This window comes from Myotis lucifugus, unplaced genomic scaffold (assembly GCF_000147115.1).
Source record: "Myotis lucifugus unplaced genomic scaffold, Myoluc2.0 scaffold_53, whole genome shotgun sequence".
In the NCBI taxonomy this organism is placed as follows: domain Eukaryota; kingdom Metazoa; phylum Chordata; class Mammalia; order Chiroptera; family Vespertilionidae; genus Myotis; species Myotis lucifugus.
Window position 1 is genome coordinate 645,950 of NW_005871101.1, and position 19,543 is coordinate 665,492.

Below are 19,543 nucleotides of genomic sequence, written 5' to 3' on the forward strand. Positions count from 1 at the left end.
AAGAGTAGAGGAGAAATAAGGCAGCTAAGAAACACAGGCACTGCTTAGGGTCTGGGGGGATAGAGCTGACCCAGTCAGGCTCAGAGTTGGAATCTATATTTTTCTAACATCTCCCACACAGGTTTTTTTTAAAGTGCTTAAGATTAGAAAGCCTTCTGTGGTATTAAAGTTTTACCCCCTTTTAAACAGAAAGAGGAAAAATGGGATCCTCTGACTAGATTACCAGAGACTGTTAGACCTTTACAAATTAGCAAAAAGAAGTCTGATCATTTGCTTTCTTCTTAAAAGCACACCGAAGTCTGCTTCACTGAGAAAACAGGCCTTGGACAAGGGGCAGAGGAGCAGAGAACTTCGGAAAAGAGTGTTTTCAGGATTAGACCTGCCAGAGTGCAGTGCAGCACTGGGGTTCCTTCACAGCACCAGGGTAGTAGAGTAGGGGGAGAGAGATAGAATAGAGATAGAGATGGAGATGGAGATAGAGATAGAGAGAGGGAGGGAGGGAGGGAGGGAAAGAGAGAGAGAGAGAGAGATGGGAAGGAGGGAGGAAGAGAGAGATGAGAGAGGGAATGAGAAGAGTAATATGGGAGGGAAGGAAGGAGATGGAGAGAGAGAGAGAGAGAGAGAGACACTAAGTGGGAGAGGCTCCTGGGCCTGGCTCCTCCCCAGGAAAGCACAGGAGCTCTGCACACTGCAGTGCCTGCCTCTAGCAAAAGGCAGCTTGGTCACTATAGCTGATCTGAAGCCCAGCTTGGCTGTTTGTCATGTGTGATCTGATGTTAGTTGCTTAATATCAATGTTTAATTTCTTGTTCCAAGAATGGATGTGTGTGATAAGTAACTGGGAGAATATATGTAAATCAACTACTAAACTACCTGGTCTTATAGGAAGCACTCAGTAAACAGCAGCTGTTGCTTTATTATTGTTAACAAAACATCATCCGGGGCTCAGTAAGTATTAGTTAAATTAATACAGAAACTCTTCTCGCTCTTCTTTCCTTCCTTTCTCCTGCTGAGTCATATAATCTCTGAGTCCCCAGACCCAGATTTCAGGTGAGTGCTGTATGCTCTACTGCACTGCAATTTTAGGCTTTTGTGGACAGGGACACATTTAATGTTCTAAATAACGGATAAGGCTCAAGTTTTAGAGAACTGCATTTATAACGGCTCATAAGCTTGTAGAGGAATTGTTTCTTAGTAGTTTCTTCTCTGCCCCATCAGAGCCGCTAAATCCTTGCAGGTGGGAACACCAACTTTGGTTTGGTTCCACCCTGTCTCCCGTGGCTGAGTCCTCTCAGTGTCTGTGGATTCGAGGATAGGTGGGCAGTCAGAGCGTGGTCCCCTGTCCTTGTGCCCGCAGCCAAAGATTGAGATCAGGAAATCTGTTTTAAGAGCATTTGAATAAAAACTGAACTAAATTCAGAACTTTCAAGTTTGCACATGGCTGAAAGGAATGGGAGGCGGTTTCTGATTCACAATTAAATAAACAGAGAAAGAACATTTGCAAGACTTTCCTCCTCATGAGAAAACTTTTCCCTCAAGCTGCCAGTCTCCCCGAAACCTGTACTGCATCTAGGTTTTCAGCAGAGCACATATCAGTGATCCCCAACTTTAGGTGAGACCCCGGGTCCCTCTGGTATTCTTAGGAAGGTTTCTTATATTTTCCAAAAAAAAAAAGAATTTTAATTTTTTCCTTAAAGATATATTTACATATGCATATGTGTAAATATAGGACACATTTAAAAATGGATGTGTATACTCCAAGAAGTTAAATAACAATGACCAATTGGGTGTTCAAACTCTGAAAAGGTGGGGAATCACTGACCTGGATTATCCCTGGAAGCCAGAAAGGAAAATAAAATAGTTCAGATTCTGAGCCAGTTTAAACTTTGCCTTTGTCCAAATAACACACTTAGTGTCGGCCGCTGGCAATGAGAATGCAGCTGCCCATGGGAGAGGGGTCTAGAGAAGGCCAGGCTCTGTTGCTGACCACTGCTCTCAACTGCTTTTACCCGCTTCCTAGATAAATCTGACCCTCATAGGAACAAGAAGACAAAATATTTCTTCACCAATAACATATCACTAACCATCTCATTTCTTTCACATGTTAATGTTCTCCCCAAATACCATAAATCTGTATTATCTCTTCTACAAATTTTACATTTAAACTGTATTTTAAAATATTCATATATAGAAATAATTACTATAGAGATTAATAACAACCTATCTGCTTGCAAACACACAAGTATGACTGACTAATAAGCTCATTAAATTCGTGAAGGGCCTCTCTTTGGCAAGAATCATTTGTAGCCAGTAAATGGTATTTCATGAGAACTATTACATGATTTGGACTTCTAAAAATAATTAGCAATCCTGACTGATAAGATCTAATAAGTAAAAATTAGTGAAATCTTAATGAATGTCATTTAGAATTCTAATCATCCTAGGCAGTTTTAAATATTAAACATTTCAGAATCGCCACTAAAAGAAGCCAACAGAACCTATGTTATCTATAAATCTTCACAAAAACATTTGATTGAAATCCTCAAATGTTTGTTGAGATGAATTAGAAAGTGATGAAAACCATTTGAAAGTGATGAATTTTAGTTATTTTAAGTATTTATATCACTTATAATGTATTGCTTACGATCCTAAGAAATTTTCCAGATTCCCTTGCAAACAGAGCTAAGGCTTGGTTTTTGCAGTCTCTCTCTCACACCCTTTCAGAGAGTTGGCAACTTCTGATATCATAGTAATTTATTTCAGATAGTTACTATGGAGATAACCAAACACCATCACCAAACTGGAACAGTGCTAAATAAATGTCTCAAATGGCTACAGACTTCAGCCTGTTCCCGACACTGAGCCACCCACCTTCCACTGCAAGGTCAGTGAGCTTTTGGTCCTGTGCGCCAGCTTCGGTGGGAAGGGGCACTCGGGTGCACAGCTGTGGGTGGTGAAGCTCACTGGCTCAGAGCAGGATCCCTTCACGGAATTGTACATGGCATATACCCTGGAAACAAAGCAGACAAGTACAGTCAGTGGCCCTGGCCCATCACAGAAGACCAGGGCTGTTATCTAAGCTTTCCACAGAGAAACAGAATTTATGTAGCGCATTCCATGGCTCTTGTTCTTCGCTGGTGGCCTTGTCCTGCCCTAACTATGGTCAGCATTCCCAGGGGATAATCACTCCAGCAGGGAACATGCCTCTCCTTCTGCTAGCGGTTCTCAACCTGTGGGTCGCGACCCCTTTGGCAGTTGAACGACCCTTTCACAGGGGTCACCTAAGACCATCCTGCATGTCAGATATTTACATGATGATTCATAACAGTAGCAACATTACAGTTATGAAGTAGCAATGAAAATAATTTTATGGTTGGGTCACAACATGAGGAACTGTATTTAAAGGGCCAGAAGGTTGAGAACCACTGTGCTAATGGTAAGAACCATCGAGCCCCATTTAAAATAGGCAAGGTCTACTGACTGAAAAAATCTATGCTAAATAAGAAAATATCCTTATTTCCCAGAAAGGTCTCCAAATATACATTCTAAAAATGAACAAGTCACTCTCCAGTTGACTTTGTCTGGAAAAAGGCTAAAAGTAAAGAGTTGGTGAAAAGAGACAAGAAGCAGTGATGAGAGTCTAAAGTTTGGAGAGGCAACAAAAAAGTACAAACAACAGGGACATCTTTGAATAACATTGCAAATATTTAGGTAGAAATATGTATGTTTCACAAACAGAAACCGGTTCCTACTGCTGATTGTATCTCTAATTCTAAAAAAACAAAAACAATGTTCAGGGGCAGTTTACCAACGTGAAGAGTTCACTCCTTCACCTGGTACCAGCATTAAACACATACACTCTGCACATTAAAATGCTTGGCTCAACACTGAACATGTGTGCCAGTATCTCCAGAAAAAACTCATACTGTGCTGTTACAGAACCACTCTCCTTTCAAAGAGCAAAAAATACATTATGTTGATTTTTACCATTTTCCTTTCTACTTTTCCCTTTTTTAAAATCCTCACCTGAGGATATGTTTTTACTGATTTTTAGAATGAGAGGAATGGGGAGAGAAACATCAATGTGAGAGAAACATCAATTGGTTGTCCTTTGTACGTGCCCCAACTGGGGATCGAACCAGAAACCTAGGTATGTGTCCTGACCAGAATTGAACCTGGGTCCCTTCAGTCTGAGGGCCAATGCTCTATCCACTGAACCAAACCTGCTAGGGCAAGCCCTTAATTCTTTTAACAACCTTTTGTGAGTTCCCACTAAAGACAAGAAAACTCAGACTAGAAAGATGAAGTAAATTTCCCAATGCTACACAGCTAGAAAGTTAGATCGGCTGTACTCAATTGTGGAAGTCTGACTGGTACACTGTATTGCCTGCTGTGCTCCCTCATCCTGCAATCAATGTTTCTCTAATCCCCCCAACCCACTTCCCCTCATTCTACAACATGAACAACAGCTAGAGAACATTATGGAAAAATAGATCCTAATTAGGTGTGTGATTTGCAAAGTCCTTTCTCCTCAAAGTCCATCACAAAAGATTTATAGAGGCCATCCACACAAGTCAAAAGTACTAAAAGACATACTGGTACAGGGTGGGACAAAAGTAGGTTTACAGTTGTGAGTAGTCAAGACACTGAGTTTATACTTGTATTATCATTTATTTATTATTGTATTATTTTCCTTACGAACAACTGTAAACCTACTTTTGCCCCATCCTGTAGTAGTAATAAAATCCTAAAAGGTAAAATACATATTCACTAGATATTTGACTGACTTGCCTTATGGAGGACAGACACCATGACATTGATCCAAACAAAGATGCTTATCATTAGGATGCTCTCCACCTGACATGATAAAAGAAATGCTCTTTTTTTGCCCTTACTGTGCGTAGATACAGGATAATGTAAAACTGAATGGTAGATTTGGCAAGATCATTTCCATGTACCAGGTCAGCCTAACTGGGAGTTACTTACAATGAATCATAGAATGATCCAGACAAGGGAGGGTTCCATCCTGAACTTTATTAGATTAGAATGGCTTATAGGTTGCAGCTCATCCAAGATATGGGGGCGGGCAATGCAAAATAGTGTTTTTAAATATTAGAGCCACCTATGAATTAAAGGATAGAGGCAGTGATCATCACAAAGCAGAAAAGCAGACATATGCATTCCTAATGAAAGATCGTGCCACTGTCCACGATATTCTTGCCAGAAAAGTCCAGCCTGTATCTGATGAAGCCTCTTCTCCACTAATAGGAAACAGAGATCACACTCAGCAGCACTGCCAGGACACAGCCAGCCTGCTTCATGCTGCAGAAAATTCTGCAGGACCAAAAACATTACCCCAACAAATAAATTGCAAAAAGGAGAGAAAGAAAAGAGAGATGGAGGGAAAACCCTTAGATTAAAAGAAACGTGCAAGAAATCAGTCAAAGAGAAGATTTACTCCATGTTTAAATTCCAATGACAACAAACTGAAAAAAACAAAACCCTCAATTTTAGGATAGCTGAAGAAATGAGAACAGTCTCTGGATTTTATAGACATTAAGAAATTTATCATTTTTGTTTGTTTTGAATGGGAGTGTGAAAAAAGTCATGTGGTTTACAGGTGAAATAACATGATGTCTAGACTTTATTTCAAACTAGCTGCATGGGCTAGGAGGAGGAAATGAGGACACCAAGAAAATTGAAAAGTTGGGTGATGGGTATATGACAGTTTATTAAAACTACTGTCATTTTTTACTATTTCTGAAATTTTCTGAAATAAAAAATTAAACATTGAGCCAACACTGAAAAAAATCTCGAAGACCTCTCAGTTTAGAAAAGGAACCTCTGGCTCCTCTTAAAAACTAGCAACACTGAGCTGCACTCCTGCAAGGCAGTAATTAGATAAAGCTGAGCGCCCCTCCCCCTTAAGATGGGCAGATGCTGTCCAGCTCAGAGAACTCACATGCCTTTTACCAGCCCACTTGACTCACTTAGGTTCCCAGGAGGTATCTCAGTTTGCCATCACTAGGCACTTGGGAATGATACAATTGCAGGACAGCTCCTAAACGTTTACAGTGAACAGTTGGCACCAAAGATCCATCCAGATAAGAGAGCAGAGGGAAAGGAGGCAGGGAAAGAGCCTGCAAAGTACTAACTGACTGCAATTAGTTATCTGGGGAGATCTGAACTCAGTCAAGTTTGTTCTTTATTTTTAATGAGATTCTTGGAGTCAGAAATCCATACTTATTAGGCCAGGGAAACGTGAGTGATGGGAGCTCCTGGCAGCCAGGTTGGGAGGATGACAATCTAGATAAAAGAATCTGATGGTAGAAGTAAAAATTTGAGGTAGTGGGCCCTAGCCAATTTGGCTCAGTGGATAGAGTGTCAGCCCTCCGACTGAAGGGTCTCAGGTTCTATTCTGGGCAAGGGCACATACCTAAGGTTGCAGGTTCTCTCTCCCTGGTTGGGGTGTATGTAGGAGGCAACCAATCGATGTGTCTCTCTCACATCGATGCTTCTCTCTGTCAGTCCCTCTCCCTTTCACTCTCTCTAAAAATCAGTGGAAAAACATGCTCGGGTGAAGATTAACAATAACAACAAAAAATTTGAGGTAATTGAAGATGGACAGACCCATGGGCCACATGGAGTTATTTTCCTTGTCTTTAAACTCTAAGTATGTTATAGTTTATTTAATTTAGGAGTCAGTGTTTGTCCACAAAGGAAACAGGATCCATTTTATATGGCAATATAAATATAGAGTACCTAAAATCTGACATAATATTTAAGTATCATGATTACATCTGTCTTTTAAAACCGTCCAATAAATAGATAGCAACTACTCATTTTTACCAATAACTTTTACATAAAAGGGAATTCTCTGGAAATTATGCTATTATTTCCAAGAATGTTGCAATCATGTTTTCACATGATGGTGATGTGTTTTCTCCAAGTAGCATCATGTGATAGGAAGGTTTGTGAAGCACAAGTAGTTTCCTAGGCTAAATAAGTCAGCAAACAGTTCCTTTTGCATTTATCCTAGCATAGAAAAATACCTTTTTCTAACAATATAATTAGCCTGTGTTTGGTTTTCACATTTGTTTCAGTTTAAATGCTGGCTAAATATTTATGAAACAGGTGCTCCAAGAATTTCAGAAATTTGCTTCCAGCTTCTTCCAGAACATCTGTAACATACTAGGAGCCACAGTTGCTGGTCAATAACATGTATTTCATAACTCTGCACTGAGCTGGTCAACCATATTTTTGGAAATGTTTCATCACATAATTTTTCTGGGAAATGTTATGACATGATATCATCTCTGGGCAACTTCTTTGCCAAGTTGTTTATGCCAATGACTGGAAAACTGCTTCAACTTTCATCATAAAATTGCTATCCATTCCATCACTCAAATTCCTGATTATCCTATCATTGATAAAAATATAAATTATTGACTCCCACAATTAAATGATTATTTCAATGCCAGTATTGACTATAAAACTACCAATTAAAAGAGAAATATGCTTTTCCTTGTATATGTATAAATATTTATTTGCATAAGTGAACATATAAATGTTTATGTATAGAAACTTACATACTTCTGTATAAGTATTATAAAAATAATGTTTATTTATGTATATATAGATGTATATACGCATTGGATTTTTCTCATTCCTCCTTCTCAACACACACACACACACACACACACACACACACACCCTCTTGTGTACTCTTGTATTGGTGGTTTTATACAATACATGATACAATGCCCTATATGAAAGCACTGAATAAATAGACTATGACAATTACAAATTGATTCCTTTTCAACATTCAACAATATTAAACCAAAAAGAGCAATCTGTATAAGAACTGGGTAACAAATACAAAAGTAATGACTTTATTAAAAATCTAACCCAAGATCCAATATCTAAAATTTTGAAAATCAACACAAGAGAGGAGTGTTAATTTGCTCAATCACCAGGGGAAAAAAGAACAACGGTTGAATAGGTATGTAAACAATGACTCACAAAAGTGTATAGCAAAAAGTGAAAACCTGAAATGTCTCAGGACATAATTTTCCATGTGGAATTTGGCCTAAATGGCATGGCAAGTGCCAATCTAAATAGCCATAGCCACATGACTTGCAGCATTGTCTCAAGGATGCCACTGGTCTCTTAAAAAATGATTTGCAGTAACAGTGAGATGGCAAAAAGTGAAGAGCTGTTCTTGCCTAGAAACGCACCAGGCAGTTCGGTGACAGGAGGCCACGACTGAGAGACTGCTGCTTCACAAGTTCACATAAATGATTGGTAAATTCAGACAATACTAACATGAGGGAGGAAAAACTGAAAAGGAGGAAAAGCAATATATAAAGATATTGAGGAATCAGTGTGAAAAGGGTGAAATCAGAATAGCCAAACTGAAAGCAACAAGGATAGAGGCTCTAGGCCTGGCCAGCATGGCTCACTGGTTGAGTGTTGACCTATGAACCAGGAGGTCATGGTTAGATTCCAGGTCAGGACACATGCCTGGGTTGCAGGCTCGATCCCCAGTATGGGGTGTGCAGGAGGCAGCTGCTTGATTCTCTCTCATCACTGATGTTTCTATCTCTCCCTCTCTGAAATATATAAAAATATATATTTTTTTAAAAAAGAAAGAATAGAAACCCTAGGTGAGACTTCAGTAGATGATTTGAGAAAGAAACCTTTCACTCTACAGAAGACTGACTTGAATAAAGACTTCTGCATACCTTAATCAAAACATGCAATATTAAAACTGGAAGGGAAATGTAGGAGGTTTGGCACTGCTAAAATAAATGTGTCCATTTTCATCATTGGTTTCACAGATGTCCACCAGGGCAACACTTCCTAAATTGGTAATGTATATTGCCCATCCAATGTGGCTTAGTAGCTGAGCATTGACACATGAACCAGAAGGTCAGTTTGACTCCCAGTCAGGGCATACGCCCAGGTTGCAGGTTCCATCCCCAGTAAGGGGCATGCAGAAGGTAGGCGATCAATGATTCTCATCACTGATATTTCTGTCCTTCTCTCCCTCTCCCTTCCTCTCTCTGAAATTAATAAAAAACATATTTTTTTAAAATAAATAAATAAATAAATAAATAGGTAATGTATAAATAAATATAGATGGCAATGAATATAACTGGTCATTTTGCAGCTGTACAGTAATAGAATTCTTTTGTAGCTTGTTATGGATATTTAGTGAGGAATTTATTTCCACAAAGACTTTTGAAGCCTTTTAGATGAGAATTAAATTTAAAAACTACATTTGAAGCTACTGTCTTGATCAAAGTTTACATTTCTGGAATTAAAACTTTGAGAATGTTAATTGAACTACACCATAGAAAAAATATTTTGCTTCTTTTTGCCAGTGCCATGTATGGTATATCTTTACCCCAATAAAATAGTGAGTAATATGTGCTCAAATGATACACAGGTTCAAAGAACCTGCATCATGAAGTCCCTTTTCTTTTCAGTGTGGGAAACCTGCAACAACCTTGGAAAAACACAACAAACAAAAACCACATTTATACACCTTATAGGTTTATGCTAGATTTGCACATATTTCACTTGCTCTCATACCATCTTTCTGAGGCTGGTATCATTATTATCTTCATTTTATGAATGAGAACAAGGCCACAGATGTGTAAATGGGTTGCTAAGCACACAGCTTTACTAAGTGACCAAGCCATTAACTCCAAATTCCAAGCTCTTTCCATTCTACATCATGCTGCCTTGCCAAAGCAATCCAAGGCAGAGGAAGCTAAATGTAAGTATGAAATATGAAAAGAGTTGGAAGTGTTAAGACTCTTCTCTAGCTTGAAAAATGAAAGACTGTTTAAGGAAGGAGAATGCAGGAGCTAGATGGACTATAGACTAGGTAAGGCAAGAACAAGCCTGGGCTGTAGACATTTTTCTTAGGAGATAATTTTTTAAAATATGAAAAGAGATCACGAATTTTCTCTCTGGCAGGCAGATAGCTAGAACAAATAATAGTGGGTGGTGCCTCAGACTGCATGTGCGGTAGCAGGTGTGTGTCATATATGTCACAGTGTGGGGGGTCCAGATGTGACAGGAGAGAATCTGGGTCCAAGGCCTCTAGATGGTAACCACCTCATGCTTCTATTCTGTTTGGTAAATCCATTAAGTATTCCTTTTATCTGCCCAGAAGTTTAAGGTATTCAAAAGACATGGCAGTAAAAACAAAAAATAAAAAATAATTGATGAGCAATTGTTCAAGATTTAGCTTTAGTAACAGTGGTTAAAGAGAAATGAAGGGGAACAACAGACAGGATGGTAAATACAGAACCAACTCTTTATGACATTTAAATTTGTTTAAAAAGATACTATCAGCTCATGAATGAGCAGGAAATTAATAAAGTAAACCTTTAGTAAAGCAATAACAATAAACTGTTAAAAGATGGAGAAAAAAGGAAACATATGTTAACAATGACTAATGAAGAACATTTACATGGCTCCCTATACGGTGTTTCATTTTCTGGTTCACTGTTAAATCGACCATTTGACAGGATGATTAAACTATTTCTATTATCATCCCAGCTTCACAAATTACACAGATCTTTTTGTTTGTACAGACTATGTGAAAAGTTCAATGTGTTTGGGCTAAAGCTAATTGACTCAAAACCCAAAAAGTTTTGATTTAAACAGGAAGAGATGGTTGCAAAAGAGTTCATCTAAACACTACAACAGCTAAGCAGATGTACACTTTATGACTGAATATAAAACACCTTGATCTTTTATGTATTAATTTAAACTTAGTTTTAAACACTTGTGCAGCTAATATGATATTATAACCTGAGCTCAGCCCTACTATTGTACCTTTCTGAGAAAACTGTGACAGGGGTTCTGTGGTTGACCAAAGTTAAAACAGTCAATTCATGGCAAAACTCAAGCCTCCTGATAATTAATATATGTTCTTCTTGTTAAGCTACCCTGCCTCCACCCCACCACAAAGAAACATGTGGTATGAATTAACCTTTGGAAAGTATAATAAAGGATGTGTGTTTAATGCTTGCAATTTTGTTACACAATCATTATATACACGTATGTAACTGAAGAAAAGAGAGAAAATGCTGTTGTGTATCCTATTAGATAAAATTACAATTTCTGGAGATAATTTTTTTAAATATGAAAAGAGATCACGAATTTTCTCTCTCTGGCAGGCAGAGAGCTAGACCAAATAGTAATTATTTAATTAACTTAAGCAAAATAAAATTGTGAATTGAAATTAAAAATTTTTTTAATGTTATGGATCCCATTCAGAAATCTGCTTATTTGCAAATGGATGTATGGATGTATCTTTAAATAATCAGATGAGCTCTGTAAAAATCCTGATTATATTTCCACTTCACAGGTCTATGGTTGGCTGGGTTTCTCCTAAGATTAGCTAGCCCTCCTTCCAGAGTAGTCACAGCAGAGATTCCAGAAAAGTCACAGTAAGAGTTCAAGATTGCATATTCAGGTTCACAGTTTTGCTGAATCGGGTTAATTCTTACTTGTGTTATTTCAAAAAACAAAGGTCTAAAGGTGTTCTTGAAATCTGCTAAGGTATTTGGTCATATCGGTTAAACATATGGTTTATATTTATGGTCTATAATGGTAAAATATTCATTTGTTTGCTAGAAAGAAAATATTATATATTAAACCAACAGTCCAATGGATTTTAGAAGACAATATCAAATAAAAATTACCTTTAATTTGAAAACTGTGTTCAATGTACCATCTACTTTTTTGTTGCCAAAAGCACTTCTGTGTACTCCCAACCATGATGCTTGATGCTCGAGGGCAGAACAGAAGGGCACTCAAGAATGAATGGATGACACTGAGCCAAGGTGTTGCAACTTAGAGTTAGGCGAGGTCCATTAACCACAAACTTTTAAAGGGGCACATGACTGATTTAGCAATCTGAATTCTCCAACACTGTTCAGTTCTCAGATCCTAACTCACCTCACATGATAATCAGTTGCTGGTCTAAGATCTTTCAGGTTACATTCTAATTCTTCTCCACTGTAAAGAAAAATCATTCATTAGTCAAGGATATTAGTTTCAAAAGTAAAACAGGTTTTGGATTTGGGTCTCACTGTCATGTACAGACAATGATTCAAGAACTATTATGTCTGATTCTACCACAAACCAGAAATAAACTTTCCTATTTGACATTATTATCTTTATTAACTAGAAAATTAGATTCCTTTAAATTATGCCATGCAAAATATGGAAAATGGCTAGTTAAACTTACTATTAAAGTTCCACTTCTTATCACTTCTTCAAAGTAAATATATAAAAATAAGTAAATAAATAAGCAAGCAGGCACATTAAGATGACAAGATGAATGTAAATGTAAATAACGGTGCCAGCTGTCAACTCAAGGCAGGTCCCAGACTCACCTTGGCAGGAACCCCAAGTACCTCAGCTTCTCAACTATCCTGATGAAATCTCAATCTGCTTCCCTTACATATAAACGCCAATAAATAGCTGTTATATAAATATAAAACCATTAACACAGTGTCCCCAAAAATGTATGCGCACTTTGAATGATTATAAAGTCAGTGTTTAATAACATACAGTTCATTTTCAAATTTTAAATTAATTTTTTTTGTCAATGCCTGTTTTCAAACTGATGACCATTCTGGTCCAGGCACTGCTGATAAATCGAGCAACAGAAATCACAAGCATCAAGAATCATTTCATTTGGTATTTGTGAGCCCTCAATTCATCAACTGTTGCCAGTTTGTACCATAAACTTTATCTTTTATGTATCCCCATAAAAAAGTCTAGTGGATAAATTTTCTTTGTTCAAAGCTTAGTCTGGCTTCACTCATTATTTCAAATCAGTTAAACCTGAGACGAGTGAAAATTGAGTTATCAGCTATTGAAGTGTGCGTCCTCTCAAAAATGTATACACACTTTGAATAAGTATAAAGGCAGTATTTGTAATTCAACTGCATTTTCAAACTTCCAGTAGTATTTTTAGAATGAATTTCCTTTGTTCAAAGTTCAGTCTGGCTGAAAAGAAAGAAAAATCAACTGAGCTATTAGCAGTTAGTGTGTATAGGCATTTTGGGGACACCCTGTATTCTCAGAAGTTGCAACGGACACTCAACTTAATCATGAGGCAACAACATAAAATAAGGGATATTTCATTAACATTTTTTAAAGGTGAGGGGGATGTGGAAGGGCATGACTGTATTCTTGAAGAAAGTCTGCCATAAAACCAAGAAATACCGTGGAAGTGTTCCAAATTAAAGAAGGCCAGAGGGACAGTGAACTGGCCCCCTGTTTAAAAAGTTTGAGGACCTCTGCTCTAGGGGAAGGAAATGAAGTTACACACATTACTTAGATCAACTGACAAAACTAGAAATGGATGACCAATGGATTAAAGTATGGTACCAGGGTAAATTTATGAAGTTGATAACTGCACTGTGGCTACTTACTAGCAGGTGAATCTGGGTAAAGGAAGCACACGTATTTCTTGATCTCTTTATTTTTACTAAGTTTTATCAGTTTAAAATTATTTCAAATAAAAATCATTTTTTAAAGCTATAAACTGGAGGCCAATCTCCACACTTTGCCTGAAGCACTATTGTTTGAACTGCACAGTATTTTTAAGTATTTTTTTAATTTGCTGAATTAGTGTAACATCAGGAAAGTTTACATAACAATTCAGATTTTTAGCATTTCTTGAAAAATAAAACAACAACAAACAAACAACAACAAAACACCCAAAGAATCAGCAAATCTAGGCCTGCAGTCCCTTCTGGCAACAACCTATTTTAGATGGAGATAGGAACTCTCCTGTTCACCTCATTCCCAACTTCTGCTTTTCTCACTTATGTTACCTGGCTAGCCCTTCTGGGCACTTGAGACTCTGGCTCCTGCCAGCAACGGTTATCTGGCAGTGATAGAATCTATCTACTTGGTTCTTGGTGGGGCTGGGGGAAATGGTGCTCTGTATTTCTTTAAGGTCTCTACCGATTCTGACTTTTCAAAACAGAACAGAATGGTTGTGAGCCAGAGGAAGGAGGTAGGATTTAATTTTCAGTACTGCAGGGGAATCACTCTGTTTTCTCCACAGGGCAATGTTACTGTCTGACATATTTCTGCAGTATGGAGGCTGTAGGAGAGCAAGATTGGATGTTGGGAGGCCCTGAGGACATTCCTGTAGGCATCCCAGGAAGAGACAACAGAAGGACTCTGGGCAGCCAGAGGAGTGAGTGGCTATAGGCCTTTCTTCCCTATTTCCTCCCCTTTTCTTGGTCCCGAAGAAGACATGCCTCTGGAGCAAGTTAAGAATGAGGAACAGGCCGGACAGACACAAAGTCTGCACACTGACGCAGCAATGGAACAAGAGAGACCCCAGCAAGTGGGGTTTGTGTGGCCATGTTACCCTGGCCTCCAGTCGTTCCAGGGCCACGCACAGGGGGCGCTCGCACACGTAGTTAGAACAAAATGGACTCTGATTTCCTGCTCTGCAAATGGACCAGTCCCCACAATTATAAAGAAGAAAACACTTGACCCTAAAAAACGTTTTTATCGCATTTAGAACATGGCTATAACCATCTGAATGGTTAATACCTGGGAGTCCATAAAGCAGAAAGAGATAATCCCTTATTCTGTGTGCTAAATGTTTAAGAATTTAAGAAAGCCTTGGCATGAAATGCTTTACAGTAATTTTTGCTACAGGCTGGAAAACTATTGAGGAGGATAAGAATTATGGTGAAATTCTTATTTCATAAAACCATATTGTAGAATTTAAAATTAAAGACCACTGAAAGGTCTGAGTGCATAACGTATGTAAAAACTAACTGTCATGCTCATGCCTTTCTAACAGACTTTAATGGAAAATTTTCATTAATTCTATTCTGACAAGCTAACAAAATGAAATGATGTATGTCACCAACACCAAATAGCACTAGAATAGTAATTTCTGATTCATTACTGTAGACAAAATTAACTCTTGACATTAATTATCACTAGTTCTTAAAATGAACAATTTAAAGGAAAGTTTGAAAAGCCTTTAAATTTTCCTTTGTTTTCTATTTTCCTTAATGACCTCAGTTTCACTATTTAGCAGCAGAGAAACATGAAAATGTACACTACCTGTAAATTATCTTGTATTTCCCATCTCGTCCTTTGTCTGATAAGGCAACCTCATAACTGTAGGGGAAGGAGAGGGCACTGTGGGGTCCGCAGGAAAGTCCAACAGGAGGAGCCCAGGACAACACAACCGCTCTTGCCTGAATATTAGAAACCTAAGAAGAAAAACATGGACAAAAGTATTCAAATCCATTTCACATAAACCAAACACTTCTTCCAATAACATTTTTGTGATTATTAGTAGTGGCATCAAACTTGCTCAGATTTAATTGAAGTTAAACCATTTTGTTTTAATGACGGCAAACAAAAGCTTCCTATATGGCGCTCTCTTGTCAAAGATCTAATGTCCAAAATATAGCGCCTGTAACATCCTTCCTCATAACGCAAACTTTCATCCAAGTCCTATGTAATTCATACCCAGTCCTCCAGAAAGTAAAAAGCTTGGTAATTTTTTAAAGGAAAAAAGCTGAATGTAAGATTTCAATGATCAGGATGCCCATCTCATTATGTGGAAGGAGTCACAAAGCTTTGCTTGGTGTAGAGTTATCCTGCAAAGCTAATACAGTAAGTCCTCACTTAACATTGTCAATTGGTTCTGCAGCTTTAAGTGAAACGATGTATAATAAAACCAAACTTACTATAGGCTAATTGATATAAACAAGAATTAAGTTTCTATGTCATCTCAGCAACATTACATAGGAACGATGTGAGGCTATTTGAGGATCTCCTGTACCTTACAAATCATGCTCCTTTTAAGTGCTGCAGGCTCCCCGGATAACCCAGTGATAGGGGTAGAACCAAGGCCCAGGATGATGGGGTAGAAACCTGTGTGGAGGTGAACAGTTCACCTCTCCAAGTTCTGCTTTTATCCTTCTGCTTTAACCTCTGCTTAAAACTTCATTTGAACATAACAGTCTGAGACTCTAAACACCTCAACGTCCTCCCTTCACTTAAGACTTCTCTGCGGCACGTTCTATACCATGTGCCAGCGTCTTCAGCAGGACGGAGCCCCAGCTGCCCACTGCCGCAACCCGCTCCCTTACAGACCCTGAGCTGGTTTCCTTCCCTTCCATCTCAAGTCCTCGCTCTGATGGTGCTTCCTAAGGCACCTCCCTACACGCACTTCTTGCTCTTGAATCTTTGTTTCAGAGTATGTTTCCGGAGAAACCCAACCTAATACATTGTTTAATTCTATAAAATAACTCTATGAACAGAACTTTAATGTTCTAATTTTAGAAAGGATATTTTGTTGCTCTCTGGATAACATATTAAAAACCAACTAGGAGTTCATATAGCTGCTAAAGCTTCATGTTCATATTTTATAGCTGTAGAGTATTAGGCTGTGGATGGATGAAAACTATACAGTCTCCCTCTTTATCTTCCTTTTTATCTTCCATTTCTGTCACTATCTGATCTATAGAGTATTAAAATGTAACATAAAATTATTTAAAAGCATGAATAGTAAATATGGAAATAAACACTAAGTCTCTATTTTCATCTGTCACTCCTTCCATTTTTAGCAGAGATTTTTCCATATTATTTCTGATCTGTACAGATAAAGCATCATAATATATTTAACCAATTGTTTAATTAAACCTCTACTCACCCTTCAAGAGCCCAGCCAGGCCTCACTATCCCAAGTAGCCTTTCCTAGAGTATTTAACCCATCATCGTTCCTCTTTTCTACAGAACCTTGTTGATATCTCTACTATTGCTGATCATGCTGATGGCATTTGTCTCCCTTCCCCACTGGACTGTGGGACACCCTAAAGACAGGGCCTGGTCATATTCAACTGTGAGCAGTGGTTGCTTAGAAAATGTTTGTTGAAAAATAAAAATCAAAGGGAATAAAATAGTCTGAGTTTCTGACAGGGGATTGCAGACTAGCATTACACACCTCTTTAAAAAATCTGAGACACTGTTACAGAATGAAACTGGAGTCTCCAGATTAGCAATCTCTGTCCCCCCGTACCCCTCCTGTACCATGCAGTGGTGACACCCCTACAGAATGCCGTCCCCTTGCAAAACCCTGTGACTTAGCTTTTGACTTTCTTGGCTTTAGCAAACTTCTTTTAGACCTAGTACAGATGCTGCCTTTGCTTATTCTTTAAACCATACTTCACCCTGTGAGGGGCTATGGGCACAGAGGGGATTAAGGTTATGACCTCTACCTCAAGGAGCACCGATCTGGTGGAGAGAAACAGATGCGTGAGGGAACACGTAGCAGATACACAGAGCACACAGGGACCCACACGCTTGAGACAGATTCAGGAAAGGTTTCTGCACTGGCCTGCCTGGCCCCCTGCTCAGAATCAACCACTGTTTCCTTTGTGCTCTGGCTACATTTTGCTGGTACCTGTATTGGGCACTTTTCACACTATAATTGTGCTTTGCTTGGCTATTTGTGTGTTGTTCCCCTAACTACATTTTAAGGCCGCATTTCTACCACTTGTACCAGAGTATTTTCTGAATTCCTTCACACACCATCAATGAGTAATCTTGAGGCACTAAGTATTATATTTGATTTTTTTAACTTAAAAAGAGATATTTTGCTATGAAAAGTTCAATTTATGATTTAAAGGTGGCTGCTTAGGTACTGGGAAACTTTCAACTGCGCTGCTCTGCACAATTCCAGGAGCACAGTGAGCAGTAACACTGATTCCATGAATGGTGGTGTGAAGTAACTTCATGTCACAGCTCAGTCAAAAGCACTTAAGATGCTGAACAAGTACCCATCAATTCACAGCCCTTTGGCCTATCTTTTCCATCAGCTCTTAAGAATGTTCTTTTTTCCTTTCTGACTCGGTTAAATTACTTAAGCAAACACTTGAAGCATCAACTAATACTATTCACCTTTCCCTGGATTCCGAGTGAGCCTTAAAGAGGAGACTGTCACCTGAACACAGATCCCTGTGCAAATGCAGTCTTCCCATAGGACAGCCTATCAGAAATGACTTCTGGAATTTTTTCCTCGAGCTAAGCAGCCAGCCTGCCACCACACGACTTCCATGGTTATGGGGCCAAACCCCTCCTGTGCGCCCTCCTGCCTCCCTTTCACCAACTCCAGGGCCTCAGGTTTCCTTTCTTCAGGCCGTGGAAGCTGAGAGAAAGAGGGCTTTGTCTCTACTAGAACTAGGAACTGGCTTCTAATTCAAGGCTGATGCCAGGAAATTACACGGTGCCTTTCAGGAGAATATCACGTAAAAGGGGATCCTCCGCATTAGATCTGCATTTCCTCCAAGTGTGCAGGGAGGTGGTAACCTTAATGAGATTCAGGACTCCAGGAACTCCAGCTGGGCCACGCCTCTGTCAGAGCAGCAGCACTCTCACAGTCTCCTCTCCTGGTGGTGAAACTTTCTCAGAGCAGTGACCACTGGTCTGAACTAGGGCACGACTAATCTGATCATCACAATGATTGTCATGGCTGTTATCCAAAAAGAGAAGTTCAGAAGCCACAAAACTAAATGACTTTCCGATGTTTAATTATTCCACCATAAACAGAAGTCACTCTCTGTAATGGTGATTAAAGTGGTGATTTCTAATTATAAAATTATTGGACAAGACCCAATGTGACATTTGTCTCGGCCCGTGATAAAAAAGGGTTTGTTGTGTGGGTCGCTAGTGTAAGTCTGCATAGAAGTTATTTAAATTAAACTGCTTTAAAGTATCTTGAAGGACTCATAGAACCACCATCTACTTCTAAATGACTACAAGTCATTCTTAGAAATCATTCTTATGTGCATATTTATTATAGACTAGAGGCCCGGTGCATGAAATTCGTGCACGGGGGAGGGGGTGTGTCCCTCAGCCCAGCCTGCACCCTCTCCAATCTGGGACCCCTTGAGGGATGTCTGACTGCCCGTTTAGGCCCAATCCCAAATGGGCAGTCGGACATCCCTCTCATAATCCAAGACTGTTGGCTCCCAACCGCTCACCTGCCTGCCAGCCTGATCACCCCCTAACCCAGGGGTGGGCAAACTTTTTGACTCGAGGGCCACAATGGGTTCTTAAACTGGACCAGAGGGCCGGAAAAAAGCATGGATGGAGTGTTCGTGTGAACTAACATAAATTCAAAGTAAACATCATTACATAAAAGGGTACGGTCTTTTTTTTTTTTTTAGTTTTATTCATTTCAAACGGGCCGTAGTTTGCCCACGGCTGCCCTAACCACTCCCCTGCCGGCCTGGTCGCCCCCAACTGCCCTCCCCTGCTGGCCCAGTCACCCCTAACTGCCCTCCCCTGCAGGCCTGGTCGCCCCCAACTGCCCTCCCCTGCAGGCCTGGTCGCCCCCAACTGCCCTCCCCTGCAGGCCTGGTCGCCCCCAACTGCCCTCCCCTGCAGGCCTGGTCGCCCCCAACTGCCCTCCCCTGCAGGCCTGGTCACCCCCAACTGCCCTCCCCTGCAGGCCTGAT

General features: G+C 39.4%; 1 protein-coding gene across 6 annotated transcripts in view; it reads right to left on the bottom strand.

The window, feature by feature from the left end:
- The window catches only part of FNDC3B (fibronectin type III domain containing 3B), a 264,375-nt gene that overhangs the window by 77,648 nt on the left and 167,184 nt on the right, over positions 1 to 19,543 (bottom strand). For all 6 annotated transcript variants that reach the window (XM_023753884.1, XM_023753878.1, XM_023753881.1 and 3 more), the window contains 3 exons: positions 15,135 to 15,286; positions 11,982 to 12,041; positions 2,871 to 3,009 (listed from right to left, as the gene is read on the bottom strand). In XM_023753884.1, the coding sequence (XP_023609652.1) occupies positions 2,871 to 3,009; positions 11,982 to 12,041; positions 15,135 to 15,286 (351 nt within the window). The remainder of the gene's footprint in view (positions 1 to 2,870; positions 3,010 to 11,981; positions 12,042 to 15,134; positions 15,287 to 19,543) is intronic.